Below are 17,681 nucleotides of genomic sequence, written 5' to 3' on the forward strand. Positions count from 1 at the left end.
CTAAGGCCTGTGTCTGCGCCAGGAGGTGCTGGCCCCTTCCCCCACCACAGCACCCCCCCCCCAAGAGGGCCCCACACTGCGGTGCTGTTTGTGGAAACTGGGAGCCTAATGCCCTGAATAAAGGGTGGTGGGGAGGAAGTCAGAAATGGGGGTGGGGGAGACAGAGAAGGGAGGACAGGAGAGGCAAACAGACCTCATTCTCCAGCGCAACCTGCCTCTGCACATCGAGGAGCTGCTGCTTCTCCTTCTGGGCCGCCTCCTCCTATGAGGGAAGGAAAGGACCAGGCTGTGTGGCCGTCTCGGGGCCCCAGGTCTAAGGGGCAGGAAGGCCCATGCTCTCCTGGGGGAGCTGACTCCAAGGTCCAGGGCGCCTGAGAGCCCGTCCTCCGCCCCTACTCCCGCACCTGGATATCCAGCTGAGCCAATCTGGCCTTGACATCTTTGGTTCTGGTTTCAAGTTCCACCTCTAAATCTTGGAGCTTCCTTTCCTGCACAGAAGTGTAGGTGGAGAGAAAGGTGTGTGTAGAAAGGGCATAGGCCCGAGCTGAGGCACGGGAGGGCAGGAGGGGCTCCTGACCCACCACGCCATACCACGTGCTCCAAGCCGGCTGGGCTCCCCCATTTGTCCCCATGGCCTCCCCACAAAGCACCACACCTTGGTCATTTCAGCGGGGGCAAGGAGAGGCAAAGGCACCAACCCCAAGGCCCTAGAAGAGCTGACCTCCTCCTCCAATCCCAGGAATGCTCCCTGGCCCAGAAAACAAAGGAGCAAAGATGCCCTGGCTTGGGGATGGCCTGCAAGAGACATCCCCCACCCCAAGCTGTTGGGCTCCTTCCTGCTGCTGCCGCAGTGCCCGCCCCCAGCACTTTTCTACCCTGTGTGGAGGTGTCAGAGCTGGTGGGACCCAAGGGACTGTCCAAAGACCCCACCTGCTCCCGGTGCCGCCGCCGCAGGTCCTCGAGCTGCCGGTCCTGCTCCTGCCTCACGGTCTCCAACTCCCGTTCGTGGGCCCTGCGCAGGCGCTCCAGCTCCCCCATCAGGTGCCCCAGGAGTTCAGCCCGCTGCTTCCTCTCCTACGCAGAGGGTGGAGCCACTGGTGGGAAACCACATTGGCCCCTCACACTCCTAAAACCACAGCCCCACCCCCACCCTGCAGCCTTAGGACAGTAGGATCAGGGACCCCAACGGCCCCCTAAGGCCGTCTCTTGGAGGGAAGCAGGAGAGCGCCCAGGATGGCACAGTCCCACCCCCAGAAAGCCTATAGCCCCTCTCTGCGCTGACGCAGACCCTGGTGAGACGTCCTGAGCAAATATCCCCGGTGGGAGCCTGCCTCTCCTACTGCCCCCACACGTACAGCCCTCCTTCCTTAAGGGAAGCGAGATCGTTACGAAATTATCACTATCTTTCAGCAAGGGCAGGAGTGGCTTGGGAAAGGAGCCAACAACCTTGCATCACGGGCCGCTACTCCTGCCCCGGGCGAGACTATACAGAGTCAGGGATACCGGCTCCAGTTCCTGGAGCAGCAGCCTAGAGTCCCTGGGCAGAGGTTCGGCTCTGGGCTCAAGTCAGCCTCCATCCCTCCCCCTCGCTCACCCCTAGAGTGAGCAAGCTGTCAGGCCCACGCAAGCCACTGAACTTGCCCACCCAAGGCCAAAGGTGGGCAGATAATATCCAGCCTACTTCTCAGTGTCCTGGGACTTCAATAAACCCTGGTGGCATGGTGTTGGGTGGCTAAAATTAAAGGCTTTGGACTCAGCCTGGCATGAATCCTAGCTCCTCTGCTTACTGGCCGGGAGGGGCCTGGGAGAGCTGCTCACGCTCCCCGAGTCCTTGTTCCCTCATTTTTAAAATGGAGATAACGATAGTTCGTGTGCCCTACAGGTGCCGTGAGGACTAGATGAGTGAACACCGCTGAAGAGCCCAGGAGAGGGCCTGGCACACAGGACAAGCTCAATACACATCAGCTATTATTACCATGAGAGCAAAGTGCAGGCCTCTGGGGAGCAACCACTCCTCAGCTAACGCTTTAGTAAAACGGCAAAACATGATTTCCCTGCTGCAGGGTGTCAGAGAAGAAAGCCTCCCACCACCCCGACAACAGTCCGTCCCCTTCCCAGGCCCTCCAGCAAGCGGGGAAGGGCCCCGGGGTGTCTGTGCGTGTGCACGTGCGCACACGTGCCAGGGCACGCGGCCAAGTCACCTCGGCTTCGTACTGCTGTCTGGCCTCGGCCACCACGTGCTGGTGCTCCTCCTTCATCTTGTCCATCCTCCTCTCATGTTCCCGTTCCACCTCCTGGCGCTTCTCTCTCAGGAGGCCACTGAGCTGCAGGGCAAGTGGCAGGGATGCGACATGTAGGACAGGGTGGAGCAGCACCCGGGGAATGAAGCACTCGAAGGTCTCACATGCAAACAACATACACCCGCCTCCCCAGCATCCCTGCACGCCCACCACGTCCACATCACACACACAACACGAGACAGCCACAGCCACATCCAGCACCCCCTCCCCACTCACGTACAGGGCATGGGGGCCTCGAAGGAACTAAGGCATAAAAATGGACCCAGAAGTCCTAACCCCGGCTGAACTATCTGAAGCAAAGCAGGGGCCCGCGGGCCAGGACAGAGCGTGCAGGACAGGGGCACACAGGCTGGAGGCAGCGGGGCAGCATCTACCTCGTGCTCGTACTCAAGCACGTGGCGAACCTTCTGAGCCCTCTGCTCCGCCCGCCCAAGGCTCTCCTGCAGCTGGGCCTCCTCTTTCCGTTGAGCCTCCTCTATCTTCTTCTGGAGGCTGGAGACCACCTGAGGAGACCCCAGCCCAGGGGAGCGTGACCCTCAGAGGGCACTGCAGAGCAGCCGAGGGGCACCCGCTCCCCAGGGGCCCCTACCCATCTCCATGGGGCTGCGGGAGAGGGAGGCTCCTTCCCTAGGGGCAGGGACGGGGTGAGGGGGGGAGGTCTTCGGCCGACCAGCCCAGCCATGAAGGGGGTTCTCAAGGCTCATACCCACCCTGGGCCAGGATGCCCAGGCTCTGCCCCGCAGGCCAGGGCCACCACACCTCACCTCTCTGTGCTTGGCCACCAGGGAGGAAGAGAGCCGCTCCAGCTCCTCCTGGTGCTCCCTCTCCAGCGCTGCCACTGCCTGGGACGCAACAAAGGGCGTTTGAGGGGCACAGGGCAGGCTGGCCGGGCTCTGATGAGCCAGGAAGACTACCCCAAACACCCCTCGAGCCCCAGGGCCAAGGGGAACCACAGGCACATCTTTGTTCCTCTGAGATAACTCAGTCCCTCAAGTCTGTAACTAGCAAACAAACAGGGATGTGAAGGCCAGAGTGGAGGGGCTTTTTATAAGCCTCAATTACGGCTTCCACCCACCGCCTCTGGGCTGGGCCACAGGTTCACAGGTGACACTCCAGCCTGTGAGCAAGGACAAGCCAGGGAGGCCTGGAGGTCTCGGCAGCACCTCCCGGCGCACGTGCGCTACAATGGCGTTCTCCCCCCGCCTCGCTGCAGGCTCTCGCGGCCTACGAGCTGAAGCTCCACCTATCACCAAAAGTTCCACATGGCCTGACTATTACTTACTTCAGCTTCTTCCCTAGAGACAGACCATCGAATTGGAGGAACAGGGAGTAAGGACAAAAGAGAAAAAACTCCGCTAAGTGTGCTAGCCTCTCCCTCTGAGGGCACACTCCGTGGGGCTGGAGGAGAAGGGAGACTTAAGAGGTGATCACAGCTGCCCCTCAGGGACAAGGGCAGGCACAGGGCGCTTTTGTCTCAAGACCTTTGGTCAGTTTAAGTTCTTTAGGTCATTAAATCTTTCCAAATCCACGGGCCTTGTCCCCTCAAACTTCCTCCCTGCCATTGACAACACAGCTGCTGCTGGCCCCATGGGCCCCAGAGGGAGCCTGTGGACCGTGCAGCGCCCTCCACTACGCCCTGGCGATCAGGGCGGCACCTGCCCCGAGACACGCCGGGTCCACAAGGGACATGGGCCCAAACAGTGGGCCCACCGTCTCACCGCCCGGCCGGCTCCCCGCCTAGCGCGCCCGAGGCTGGCTCTTCCCCTCCCGCAGGGCTCAGGCCCTCCCCGGCAGCCCAAGGACACATCAGGGCCAGGGGGAGGTTCCCATCTACATGCTCACTTCTTTTCTCTCCCCTTCCAGCTGCTCCCTCAGCTGCTGTAACGCCCTCTCCTTCTCCGCTGTCAGGGCAGCCTGCTCTCTCTTCTCCAAAGCCTCCATCTCGTCCCTGAGCTGCTCCAGCGTCTGCTTGTTTCTCTGCTCCAAGCTGGCCCTCTCAGCCTTCTGCAGAGCCTCCAGCTCTTCTCTCAGCCTCTGCAGGGAAGCCTCTTGCTCAGCCCTGGGCAGACAAGGGGACAGCTGTGGGCCTGGGCACTCGGGTAGTAGGGGAGCCTCCGCGGGGCTGGGCAGCCCACAGTCGGCGCTCACCTGATTTGGTCCTCATCTGCTCCCATGCTGGACTGGACCTGGGCGCGGAGCCGGGACAGCCTCTGGCTTTCCTGCTCTCTCATCCGGGTCTCCTCTTCCTCAGTGGCTCTCTGCAGCTGCTCCTTCAGGGAACTGCCAAGCAAAGACAAGCTAAGCTCGCTGGAGGGATCACAAGGTCTACCCTCTTCTACTCATCATCCCTGGCTCCTGGCCTACAAAAGCCCAGAGCCTGCCAGTGAAGCCTCCGAAGTCTTCAAGTCAAGTCCAACCTCAGCCTCCAGGTCCTGCAGCCTCCCTTTAATACCACCCAGGGGAAAGAGGGGCTATGAACCCCACCTGCCCTTTGCCACAGGAAGCGGATTGCAGGCTCCTTGGTCCCAGAACACATTTTTTCCAAAGGCTCTCCTCTGTCTACAGGTCCACCTTGGCACGGCACTCACTCAAGGCCGGATCCAGTCTGAGCCTAACCCAGCTCTGGTTCTGCACCTGTTCACTCCCCACCCGACAGGCTGCTCCAGCCACGTCAGCCGGTCAGCTGAGCCACTGCTTCTAAATCCCACCACCCTTTTCCCTGCCTCTTGGTCTTTGTTCATGCTGGTTCCCCCCCTCCCCCAGAATTCCCTTTTCTACCTGACGAACCCATGTTCATTGTTCAACACCCAGCTCCCTCCTCTTAGACAAGGCTTTCCAACTCCCCCCAAGTTTATCAATTACCTTTCCGTTCTCCACGCTTTATGGGAGGCCCTTTCTTACGCATGCCACTCTGTGCCATGCATCATACTGCATCGTAATTCTTTTCTATGTGTTTTCCTTACAAGTCTGGGAGCTTCTCCAGACAAAGAATCTTGTCTTAAAATCTGTTATATCCCAAGTGCCAAACACAGTAGCAGATATGACGTAGGTACTCCATAAATGTTTGTTGCATTCCAACAGTTATTGCCCAGGCCCAAACCGTAAGCAAGCTTTTTCCATGAAGGGTGTCTTACTTACAGACCAACGATGGTAACCATCTCATTCCAAGCAGATACGTCAACCCTCTGCTTACACATACCACGCCCCCCTCCCGCAGCCCCTACATGATCAGGGGCTGTGTGCTGTGCACCCAGGAAACCCAAGCCTGAGAAAAACATGATTCAGAAGGTAATTTCTTTGAAAAGCCTCTGCAGTGAATTCCAAAGCTAAAAAAGATTTAGGATCGTTTTCTACTTCAAGTTATCAGCACTACCACTCTCTTCCATTATGACAGAAAATTTGAGCTAAGTAAAAATCCTTCCTTCTAGATTTCCCAGAAGCCCTTTCTCTCGGTCCTGTGGCTAAATTTTACACGTAGCACCACAGAATGGTAGAGCTGAAAGGGTCTTTACAGGTTAAGTCCTGCATTTTACAACTCTCTCATCTTACAACTAAACTCAATCTTTTTGTTTTATAACTAAAGAAACTAAGGGTCAGCCTGCCTGTCTTCCCTGCCTGCCTTCTCATTCGAGAAATATTTGCAACAACGTCAGCTTTGGCTTCCAGAAATTTCTACCAAGGGGAAGTTTCCCAGCAGAGAGGAGGCCCCACCCCTCAGAAAGGCTCATGTGTAAACAGAAACAGGGTTCTCACGATAAACTATTTTGAAGACAGCCAAGCAAGGAGAGAACACTTAGTCAAGAGTGCCGAAACTGTACTGATTTCAACTGAAAATACAGTCAAGAGCCACCATTTATTGAGCAACTACTGTGTTTCAGGACCTGAGTCAGACACTTCTGGCATGCTAGTCTTCACCACAACCTAGGAGGGCTGTGCCCTTCTGGAGTTGAGGGGTTTGGGGAGGGACAGAAAGCACAGTCAGCCAAGCTCAGGGTGGCCAGGGAGAGAGAGGAGCCTGGCACACCAGCAGGGAAACACCACCAGGATTCCTCCTAGGCACTGCCTCTCAAGGTGAGCTGAGTGGCACCCTGTATGGATGGGCTCCTGCCCCAAGTTTCAGTTGGCTGGAAGAGGAGGAAGATCTGCTCTTTGGGATGCTCCCTGGCAGGGGATCCAGGAGGGGTGATACAAGGATGGACCCTGGGTCAGCAGACTGAGAGGGCCACTGAGAGATTACCCCAACCCTCTGGGTAGCTGGGTGTTAGTTTTCTGTTACTTTCTCTAAATTAAGCAAAATATTTTATATGCTCTTTGCCATGTGTGCTATAAAAATAATAAGTCTCTACTACTTTTGGGTGTTTAGTCTAAGAGGACAAGATTTAGCCTTTAACTGCCGAGTAAGTGAAATACATTAACATCTTTTTGTAGGTCCTTTCCTATCCTGGGAATGTAATAGAGAGTGCTTATTACCATCTCAATATCCATTCTCCCATTTTTCTTTACTAAGCGAACCCTGATTTTATTCTATCAGGTACAGAGGATCAGCTAAAGGACTACATTTCCCAGTCACTCTTTGCAACCAGGGGTGAGATATAAGTGGAAATTACTGGGTCAAGTTTCCAGAGAAACACCTTTAAAGAATAAGCAGAAGTTACTGGGTAAAGTTTCCAGAAAAGCGCCTTCAAAGGGACTGAAAGCACTAGAAGGTGCCCCTATTCTTCCTGCCGGAACACAGATACAATGGTTGGAGACCCAGCAGCTATACTGGCCTGTAAAGAGACTCTGAGAGTAAAACCCAGCACTAATGAAGGCAGGGAGATTAAAGAAGTCCGGGGACCTGGTGACTCTGTGGAGCTGCTATGCCAGCCCTGAAGTGCCTTTTCTTATAAAAATAAAACTTGAGCACATATACACACAGTCACATACGCAGAAGCCCAGCCCAGGCTTAAATGTTGTTTGTCAACGGCCTCCCAGCCAGCAACTCAGAGAGTAGGAACCCAAATAGAATCTTCTGGATCCGGAGCAAAAGCACTTCACACCATACCATGTGGCCCCTACCCACCTCACTGGGTCCCAGCAGGGCCCTGACTCCCAAGAGAGAGGACGATGTAGTCAAGAAAATGGGCCCCAGAGACAAGCTGCCTGGGTTCATCTGGGCTCTGCTGCTTCTGAGTCCCAGGACCTTGGACAAGCTATTTAACCTTTCTGTGCCTCAGTTTCTCCATCTGTATTATAGATTCTACGAAGCAGGGCTGATGACAACACTTCATAAGGGCCGTTTTGAGGCCTAAACTAAACGAACATAGACATAAAGCACGTGGATCAGTGTAATCTCTCAAAGAACGTTAGCTACTCCCTCATTATCACGCCTCCCAACTCCCTCCCCAAAAGGGGACAGGCAAGAGCCTTGGCCTGGGAGCCAGCTCCTCCACGTGGGCCACCGAGCAGGGGTCCTGGAGGGGCCGCCAGGGCAGGAGGAGGGTGCCACTGTGAGGCCCAGGCAGCCAGGCTCAGGGGGTTGGGGGGCAGGACCTGAGCGATTTCTCTTTCTGCTGGTGAAGCTGGAGGACCTCCTCCTCCTCCTCCCGCCACAGCTTCTCCCGCAGCCGCTGCATCTTCTCTCGCTTGGACTCCAGGAGCCGCCTCCGGTCTTGTTCAAGTTCTTGGGCCACTGCCTCTTCCATGGCCTTCAGTGCGGCCTCTGAGGGCTGCTCAGAGGAAGGAGGGGGAGCCGCAGGCTCCGCAAATCGCCTACCAAGGGGGAGAACAGCATTTCACTAGGTTTACCATCCACCTGCCATTTGGTACCAGGACTTACACAGATACAGAACATCACACACAGAACCCTGACAGAGGGCCCAGGGTCAGGAATCATAAATGCAAATCAGGTCACCCAAGGGTGGCAGCAAGGCTCCCCTCTCGAAGACACAGACAGCATTTGTTCTATAGGACAAGCCCTACCTTGGCCATCCCAGGCCCTGAGAGCCTGGGGAGGAGGGTGGTCCACAGGAGGCTCTCAGGGAACCTGGCAGGTTGTGGCCTGAGGCGAACCCCCGAAGCTGTGGCCCAAGAGCTGGCAGCAGAAGAAAGAGTGAAGCTCTATCCCTCATGGATTCCTCCCCAGAGTGGCTCATGGCCCCGTTTCTGTCTCCTCACCAGGGCTCTGCCTGCTACTGGAGGCTCATGCCAACAGCTTGGGAAGTCCCCAGAGGCCGCTCTCTGACTCCCAAACTGAACCGAGGCCAATGCATATGAGCCAGCAAGAGCAGCAGCATGTCTGCAAGCCCTGAAACCTAGAATAGTGCATGGAGGTCCAAAAATGGGAAACCCTCCTCCCATGCTGCTGAGGGAGGCAGGCAGGAGACCCTTCCTGAAGCCAGAGAGTAGCAAGAGCATAACCAGAATGCTGGCCAGGCTCCACATCCCCACGATGATGCCACAATTTCATCTTAGTGTGAATTCAATGTTTGGAAACAGGTAAAAGAAATTCAGGACTAACTTGGATGCCTCAGGTGGGTGGTAAGATACAGAACAATGGTATCAGTTACAGAGGTACGTAAAGTAGTGAGGTTGTTATGTGGCTTGTATTCTGGTTCTTGAAGGAAATACTCAGAGAGAAACCCCAAGAAGATTTTACGCGATGAAAGCATAGGTGGGATAAAGTATTTTGACTCCCAGAGTGGCTTTCCTAAAGGCCAGGATGTGTCTGCATTCCCATGTCCCTAAATCTTACATTAGAAATTGGTCTGACCACCCAACCACCTGCTCCCCGGCCTGGCAAGGTGGCCCAGTTGGGGTCCAGTCGACCTCAGCAGCATATGGGTGTGGTCCAAATCAAGGAGGAGGGGGACCAGAGTCCAACGGGGGAGCCAGCCCCGCTGCTGGGGACACAGAATCCTCTCCTCCCTCGGCTCCCACACTGCAGCAGATGGATGGCAGTGGGCAGGATCAGAGTAGAACAGATGAAAACAAGGGCTCTGGAATTCCATTTCAACCCGCCCCCTACCCCAGGCCAGAAACAGAAGGAAGACACAAAAAGTGACTGACATCTCTGAAATATCAGTGAGATCTTTCCTAAAATCGTAACTCAGACCAGAACAGTCTTGAGCCTTCAATTCTTTTCTGCTCTCAACCTCAGCTCCCTCCTTCCATTCCCGGCTTCCTTTCAGTCCCCCGACTCAGCCTAGATGTAAGTGGCTGCCACCTTCTCTGACAATTCCGCGCTCGGAAGGCGCCTCCCCCCACAGCTCTCCGCCTCATCAACCCTCCAACTCATTTCCAACCTGAGCTGAAAACATCTTTTTTTTCCCTGAGATGGTACCTTTTAATGTCTCTCCCCTCTGTGAGCCGTGGAGCTACGTGGGGCCCCAGGGACAGATGCTGCGGAAAGACGGGGCATCAGACGGCGTGACAGCATGTGCCCAGCTGCACGCGCCAGTGAGCCTGCTGGCACACCTGGCAGGCAGGCAAAGGGGGCCTTTTTCAGTGGGACTCTTCTCTGTGTCCCCATTTTAAAGATCTAGGATCCCAAAGTCCCAGCTGAGGTCCAAGGCAGTCAACAATGAGCCTGAAAGATCTATGAGATGACAGGGAAGCAGAGGACTCCAGAGGAAGAGGTAGGTCGGATTTCCAGGCCCCTTCTCGGGTTTCGGCATCAACGAGACCCAGTTTTCAACAGCGAGTGGCCAAGAGGAGGCTCTATAGGAGCAACACTATTTCAGACTGGCCACCAAGTAACTCTGAGACATGTGGAAGAAAGCAAGGAGGGGAGGCAGGCAAGGCAGGACAAGAGGGAGGAGGACATGGTACCCACAGTCCTGAAATGGCTACAGAACCCCTAAAACTGTAATCCATTAGCAGGGATCTCATCTCTGCTCACTTTCAACCCAGCGGTTTTCATTCTTTTACCCTCTCTCTATAAACCTCATGAAAGATGCTGGGATGACCAAGGGAAGGACAGCCTTGTTTCCCAGACCCAGGCCTTCTGGCCATAAAGCGTGCAGAGCGGTGGCTGCCTGATGGCCCTGCCTATGCACTCTGACCTGCCCTTTGTTCTTAACTCCTTCAGATTCAGCTTGACAACATCTATGGAGGTGACACTCTACTAATCATGTTTTTTATTTTCTGTATTTTATGATGCTTTGATGTCTGAGAAAGCTTGAGGGTCAAGGAGAGGATGCCCCTCCCAGGATGAGTCAATCTTTACAGACAGCAAAGGAAATGTGCCTTTCATGTGCAAATCAACCCAATTCCTACACCCCCATCGTCTCCTCATCTAACTCATACCAAGCCATATTTCCCCCCAGCCCAAAATCACCCAGGGCCAGGCAGCAGGCAACTAGAGACCACGTCCATAGCTCAAAGCCCACCAAAATTATTCAAACTTCCCAACGCTGCACTCACTCAGGGTACTTACCCTGCCTCGCCCACTGCTTCCCACAAAAACCCCAATTCAGGCTCTGGGTCACGCTGTTCCTTCTTGCCTCCTTCACCTCCTGACCAACTCCACCCCTTCCCCGCATAGCTCCTCTTCTCTCTGGAAATGTAAGCAATAAATTCTTCCTTCAGTGGCATTGCCCTCTCCATGTTGTCACTCAGTCTCCTCCGCAAATTAAAATCCTACTGGTACAAATGAGACACTCCCCACAAAACCCAGAAAACCAAGCCATTCTTCATGCAATCATAAAGATGAGTAACAGGGAAGTTATGGAGCCTGCAAAGATTCAGGAAAGGAACAGAAGACATTTCCGAAGGGCACTGTGTAAACTGAAACTGTGTGCTCAAGGAGAGTGCCCCCGGGCAGGGGCAGCCTCACTGGGATGGGAGGAGAAATACAAAGGATGGGACCCTCAGCCCAGGCAGCTGGGAGGAGCCTCACTGCTTCTCTCCCAGAGGCCCTGGGAAATGCCCTCTGACCGCTGCCCAGAACCACTCTCACCCCCCGTCCACATCAAAAGCATCCTGCTCTGGCTGTCCACAGCCACCAAGAAGACCTGCGAAAGCCACGTTGTTCCTCAGGGTCAGAGCTGTCATGGTGGGATAGATCCCCACCTGAAAAATGGGCTACCCCTTCCCTACGTCATTCCTGCAGTGCCTTGGTGGTGACACAAAACCGTGAGCTCCTGTCCCCCGCCAGCTCTCGGTGACACTTCCTGGGAGTAATCAGTGTGCGAACCTGTTTGTGCTCAACGCTCAGCCTGAATCCTGAGGACTCTTAAATCCTTTTGTACTGCTCAGTTCACAGGCAGGAAAAATTGTCCAACCCTGACCCCTGTTTCTCTCCACGCAGAGAAAAGGCACAGTGGCAGCAGACCAAGAGTCAGAAGTCCAGGCTCTGGTGACTAGAGCCTAGTCCTAATTCTGCAAACGACTAGCGCAAATGCCTTTGCCTCTCTGAACCTGTTTCCTCATCTGTAAAAGGGGTGAGAGAGGGGAGGAGAAAACGGGAGGAAAAGAGCTCTGAACCCAAGCACAGAAGATACAAACTGGGTACTGTGTAATTCTACTCATACGAAGTTGGATAACCGGAAAAACAAATTTATGGGACAGAAGCTAGAACAGCGGTGACCTGGGTGGACTGAGGAAAAGGGCCTGAGGAAGCTTTCTGGAGGGGTGGAAACATCCTACAGATGAGCTGGGTGGTTGTGAGACGGCATATACACGTGTACACACTCTTGATTTGTACAATTTAGGTGTATGGACTTCCATGTATATAAATACCTCGATTTTTTTTTTAAATATAATAATTTTTTTCTTAAGAAAGAGAAAAATAGTGCTTAGTAGAGGCACAAACATTGGTTACTGGGTTTCTGCTAATGACCCAGGAGGTACCCTACCCCTTTGCTTCCAGCCTCATACCCCAGGTGCTGACCAGGGGAGCCCTGGGGCTGCTTAGGGGTCTTAAGGCTACACACTGAACCAAGGCTACATGCTCTTCCCCTTGAGCCGGGGCCAGAGCATCCCCTCCCACCACCCAAGACTGGACGGGCACAGGCAACCCACACAGAAGGGAGGACAGGGACAGACATGAAAACTGGCCCTTACGCCTCTGGAGAGACTGGCGGGGTGGGGCTGACCACCACCTTCTCCTCAAGCTCCTCGGCCTCCTCCTGCCCAGGGCCCGGCCCCTCGGCCTGGGAGCGCTGCTCCTCGCCCTTCTCATGGGCGGCAGGTGGGCTTGGGACCTCCTCCCTTGACAGCAATAAGGAATCAACTGTGTTAAAGCCAGAGGAAGGCGAGAGGCTCCAGACGTACCCCATTTGGGGGCAAAGGGCTGTGATGGGGACAAGGAAGGAGGCAGCCCCAGCAAAGTTTCCCTACCTGTCTCAGGTCTCAGATCTCATCTCCCCTCCCTGCCTCTTCCCGAGCTGTTTACACTGAAGACCAGAGACTCACGTCCCAGGCAGGGTACGGAAGGGGTCCGGAGCCCTAGGAGCAGCTCTGCACACAGCAGGTGTTCTGTGGATGCTGCTGAGAACACCCCCGCTGCTCAACTGTCCCCAGAACTCACTGCACCTGGATGAGCACTATGACCAGCGCCTTTCTCTTGTAAGGGGAACAAACTCAGCACATATGCACCAGGCTCTGGGCTAGGCTAGGGAGTGAAGGTCCTCTTAGCTGGCCCAGAGAGGCCTGGAGCTCACGCCTCCCTCTCCCTGGGGCCTGGCACACCACAGGGAGTGCGGGCTTGCTGATGACAGGCGGTGGGATGACTGCTGGGAGGGATGGGGCTGGCAGGTGGGGCAGGGAGAAATACCCACCTCCCCGGCCACAGCAGGAATGGCCCAGCCCAGGGTGACAGCAGTCCTTGCCCTAGCCTCTGGCAGGGAGGCAGCTGGGTCAGAAGTTTCTAAGCTCTAATCAGACTGTGCACCCCAATTTTAGCTGCAGACTGTTCACTAGGAAGAGGCAGTTTCCCTCACTCCCCAGCTTGTGTGAAACACTAAGCAGAAACCTCAGTTGCTGATGCTCAGGCTGCAAACCGGCCGCTCTCCCCACCGCTCCAGGCCTGCCCTGGGGGAGGCTTTCGGCTCAGCCTTACCTCTGCAGGGCAACAGGCGGGGCGGGGCTGCCTGCAGAGCCCTCCCCGGGCTCCTCCGCCGCCTCCTTCCTCTCAGGCTGCCCCTGCCGAGGCCCTTCTTCAGGGGCTGGGCTGTGAAGGGGACTCTGGAGCCGCTCCCCATGCAGAAGAGGAGGGGACAACCTGGGCAGAGCAGCAGAGTCAGGGCCTCCACTCGGAGAGCAGGAGGAGAACTGGGGATGTGGTACGTGGACCTAGGTCCATGCCTTCTCTAGGCTGGACCCCAGCCCTGGCCCCACCTCCACGGAGAGCCCACAGACGGCAAAGCACCCAGAAATGCAGTAAGGAGAAACTCCCTACTGAGCAGCCCCCTGGCCTGGACTGGCCTCAGCCTTCCCAGGTCCCTGTGCTGCACCTGCTTGGCACGGGAGTGAGAGCCGGGCACACTCACAGATACACCTGTTCCCACCATCCCTGGGGCCAGGGGATGGAAGGACTGAGCAGAAAAGAGAGAGAAAAAGAAAAGCCAGACTCCAGTGGTCAGACTATAGAAAATGCATGAAACGGTAGCTTTAAGGAAGTAAGAATGGTGATAGCTTTTCAAGGTCCAAAAAGTAGGACCATCCCCTTCCCCATCCAGGGCAGTGGCCCTTGACTGAGGCCTGAGACACTGGAAGCCCCTGTCTATCACTCACACACACACACACACACACACACACACACACATTTTGCAAGGCCATCCAGTCAGCTCATTTTCTGCCTTCAGGCAGAAGCACATTGAGCTCCACAGCCCAAAGCCAGGAATTCTGCCCAAGCCCATACCATCCCAAGGGCCCCTAAGGGCGGCCTCCCACGTACTGTACCTCTCCGAGCCTCTGGACTGCTTGCTCTGAAGCTCATCTCGGCTGGACTGGCTGGCATCCTTGTCTTCTCTTCCCAACCTCTGGGCCTGTAGGCAAGCAGCAGTGGAAAGTGTATATGGCGAGTGGGGGGTGGGGGGGTTCTGCACTGTGTCCTTCAATCCTCTGACTCCCATGCCAGCAGGAGGCACTGAGAGGTGGCTCTTGAGTGGATGAGGACAGGGCGGGATGCGGAAGAGGAGGCCTGTCCACTGTACAGTGAAGACCCTGGGGCTTTGGCTAAGCCCCCAGGCTCACAGCTGCTCCCAGGGCCGACCTTGCTGGCCTGGGGAGGATGAGTCAGATACCACAGCCACTCAGGCTGAGCCAGAAGCCAGTGGCTGAAGGACACACAAAAAGAAAGTCCTGCCTCCTGCAGGTGGAAGGCTTCACTGCCAGCTGCACAGAGAAAGCACAGACGTCCATGAACGCCCCAAATCCACAGAGGCCCCAGATCTCCAGTGCCGAGGACGTACAAGGGATGCTAGAATTAAGACGGCAGGATTAGGGGCAATAGACAAGTACGTTAAAAAGGAAGGATTGTGGACAGATGGAGACCTGGTGAAATGAGAGAGAGCAGTACTCCAGACAAAAAGGGCACCATTTGGGCACCTGAAGGAGGAAGACAGAGTGCTCCTCTGCTCCATTCCGAGTTCCCCAGCCCCCCAGTGACGGTCCCTGCCTCGTCAGGGATTGTAACACCCATCCATTATATAAAAAAAAAAAACCCACACACAAACCGCCCAAAATCTCATTTTAAAGTTTGGGTGTCTGGGCAAATTTAGCAAGCTGGTAAAAAAGGACATTTTTGATACATTCAAATACTTTCCACAGGGGTGAGGTCACGGGTATTGTGGTGCAGTCAGCCTGGACCCAATCCTTTCTCCACCACAAAATGCGACAGTAACCCACAGCTCACAGGGCTCCTGGTGAGGATTAAAGGAGATCATGTACGTAAAACCCAACTCCGGGCCCAAACAAGGCGCACCACACGTGAGCTCTACCCACACTCCTCTTCCTCTCCCCGAGCCTGAGGGGGGGAAGAAAAACACCAAAAACCCCAGCTGTGCCGATGCCCGTCCCCATCCCAGGACCCGCACTCCTTCTGGCACACTGACAGGAGCCCCATCTGTTCCGGGACACGAGGGTTAACAGGAGAGGTGGGACAGGAGACAGCTCACTCTATCTTCCCCAGCGGGGTTCTGGCCGGGCTGGCACACCTCCGTGTCCCCAGCCCCGTGCCCTCAGCCCCGACGCCTCTCCACTGGCAGCCTGAGCCCCAGCAGCTGTGGCCAACTGCCATCTGGAGAGGTGACGAAGGGCAGGGTCTGAGCTAAGAGCCAGCTCCCCCAAATTACATTAAAAATAGAACTGCTGCCTGGGAGTGCCTCCCGGTGCCGGCAGCAGAAGGGCTCCCCGCCAGCGCTGCCACTCCTAATCGCGTCAGCTGGGCTGAGCCCGCAGACAATGGCAGGGCGGGCCGCCCCTCTCCCGCTCTGCTCCTTCCCTTCCAGTGCACAACTCACAACTTGTCCTCCCCACAAATCACACCAAGCTTAGCAGATAGCTCTCCGCTCTCTTTTCAAGGAGAAAAAAAAAATCACATAGGCCCATCTATTTCACAAACTAAAATTTACGATAGGACAAAGTGCAGTGATCACAGCAAATACTGGCAAGTGAGCCCTGGGTCAGAAAGGACAAGCTGCAGACAAGGTCTGTCTCCTTGTTTCATCTTCTCTATTTCTGCTAGAAACTCAGCTAGTTCCCCTGCTAGGGGACACCTTGGGAAAGTACCCAGACAGAGATCCTTCAAGCAGAGTTTCACTTGCTCCCTAGAACTTTTCGTCCCAGAAAAGGAGTCAGAGGAACCAGACAAGGAAATCAGGCATGCCAGAACTCTTCAGAAAGGGGAGACAGCAAGCATGCTCTAATAGGCCTCTGACCTAGGACTGCTCTAACCACTTCCCCATCCTCAACTCAGCTCCATGGTTTTGCTTTTATGATCCAGTTCTCAGTTAAACAGTGCATTCATTAAACAGAATGCTATGCAACCAATAAAAAGGGAGGCAAGGGAGGTCTGAAATAGCTGAGAAATAAGTGAAGGGTCTATTCTCAAATTTAAAGAGCATACACAGCCAAGTGTATTTACAGCATAATTCTAATTTTTGTAGGAAGAAAAAAGATTAACAAATAGAAAATAGATATATGCTTATATGTATACAGAAACATTTCTGGAAAGGCACATGGAAAATGTTAATGGAAATGGTTAACAGTCCCCACCTATGGGAGCAAGGCTGCAGGAAGTGGAAGACTTTGTCCTGTAGTATTTGAAATAATCTTATGGTCACTTTTATAATCTATTACAAAATTCGTCATGTTTATAATACATTACAATCATTATCTTGACTGTGGTGATGATCTGAATGGTGTATACATATGGTAAAACTTATCAAATGGTACAATTTAAATCTGTCCACTTAACTGGATGTCAATTATAGCTCAATAAAGCTGCAGGAAAAAAATTTTTTAAATGAACTGAGTTTCGCTCAGTTCTAAGCCTCTGTACTGGCCCTGGCCTTGGGAGAGATCCAGGGAATATAGAATATGGGCCAGAGCCCCCAGGAAAGACAAAGGGGACTGTACTTAAGGTTTGATCTGTCCCATAAAGAGGCTGCTGCTCCTCCCTATAGCCACCCCCCCCCACCGCCTCACCAGCTGTCTCAACCCCTCCACACCCTCAGGTGGGAGAGAGCCAGATACTGAATTCTGAAGAGGGCTCTACACGGTCAGCCAACCTGTGCGCCCAGTGCTGCTCCACACCCCGCTATGCTGGTCTTGAGACACAGCTTAGGGCTTCCTCCGCCAGGGCTGGCTGCCTAAGAGAGTGCCTCGTGAGGGCCAAGTCCAAGCCAGGTCCTGCTACTGCTTTATACCAAGTGGCGTGACCCAAAAAGAGGGTGCTGACCTCACGAGGTCTTAGGCAGGACCCAGAGATCTATCTTTTTTAAAGCCCCCCAAGTATGCTAATATTGGCCAGGTTCTGGAGCTGGAGCAGTGAAAATTCACCCTGCCTGGCCCACTCGGTAACTTTCCCACTTACCTGCTGCCAAAGGTGCCCCACAAATCACCTGCTCTAAACGCTTCCTGACTAACCCCACCTGGCCTTGTTTATGCCTTTACAGTCTTCTAGGGCTGCAAACAGAGGGACCAAGGTCAGGCAGGGACCTGGTGGCTCAGCAGCGACCCTGGAAGGCTTCTCAGCCAGAGCAAGAAGAACATGTGAGGCTCAGATGCAACCGGCCTCACAGCTCTGCCGTGTCCCGGGCCTCACTTCACTAAGGGCTCCCAGCTTGATTCACATTAAATATCTTGTGTGTTTCACCTAAACCAAATGTTCCCTTAAAGTTGCAGAGACCATGTGCCAGAATCTCTCTCTTCTCAACAGCCCCACAGAGGAGGAAA

General features: G+C 54.7%; 1 protein-coding gene across 16 annotated transcripts in view; it reads right to left on the reverse strand.

Annotated features, from left to right (window-relative positions):
* The window catches only part of CEP164 (centrosomal protein 164), a 59,273-nt gene that overhangs the window by 7,399 nt on the left and 34,193 nt on the right, over positions 1-17,681 (reverse strand). For 8 of the 16 annotated variants that reach the window (XM_032472787.1, XM_032472779.1, XM_032472783.1 and 5 more), the window contains exons 11-23: positions 14,184-14,269; positions 13,342-13,503; positions 12,345-12,491; positions 10,717-10,836; positions 7,833-8,051; positions 4,449-4,580; positions 4,143-4,359; positions 3,065-3,142; positions 2,675-2,803; positions 2,202-2,324; positions 931-1,074; positions 405-488; positions 194-262 (exon numbers count right to left, since the gene is read on the reverse strand). In XM_032472787.1, the coding sequence (XP_032328678.1) occupies positions 194-262; positions 405-488; positions 931-1,074; positions 2,202-2,324; positions 2,675-2,803; positions 3,065-3,142; positions 4,143-4,359; positions 4,449-4,580; positions 7,833-8,051; positions 10,717-10,836; positions 12,345-12,491; positions 13,342-13,503; positions 14,184-14,269 (1,710 nt within the window). The remainder of the gene's footprint in view (positions 1-193; positions 263-404; positions 489-930; positions 1,075-2,201; positions 2,325-2,674; positions 2,804-3,064; positions 3,143-4,142; positions 4,360-4,448; positions 4,581-7,832; positions 8,052-10,716; positions 10,837-12,344; positions 12,492-13,341; positions 13,504-14,183; positions 14,270-17,681) is intronic. The other 8 variants (XM_032472789.1, XM_032472788.1, XM_032472784.1 and 5 more) reach the window with 7 other exon arrangements.

The sequence above is a fragment of the Camelus ferus genome, chromosome 33 (assembly GCF_009834535.1).
Source record: "Camelus ferus isolate YT-003-E chromosome 33, BCGSAC_Cfer_1.0, whole genome shotgun sequence".
Classification (NCBI taxonomy): domain Eukaryota; kingdom Metazoa; phylum Chordata; class Mammalia; order Artiodactyla; family Camelidae; genus Camelus; species Camelus ferus.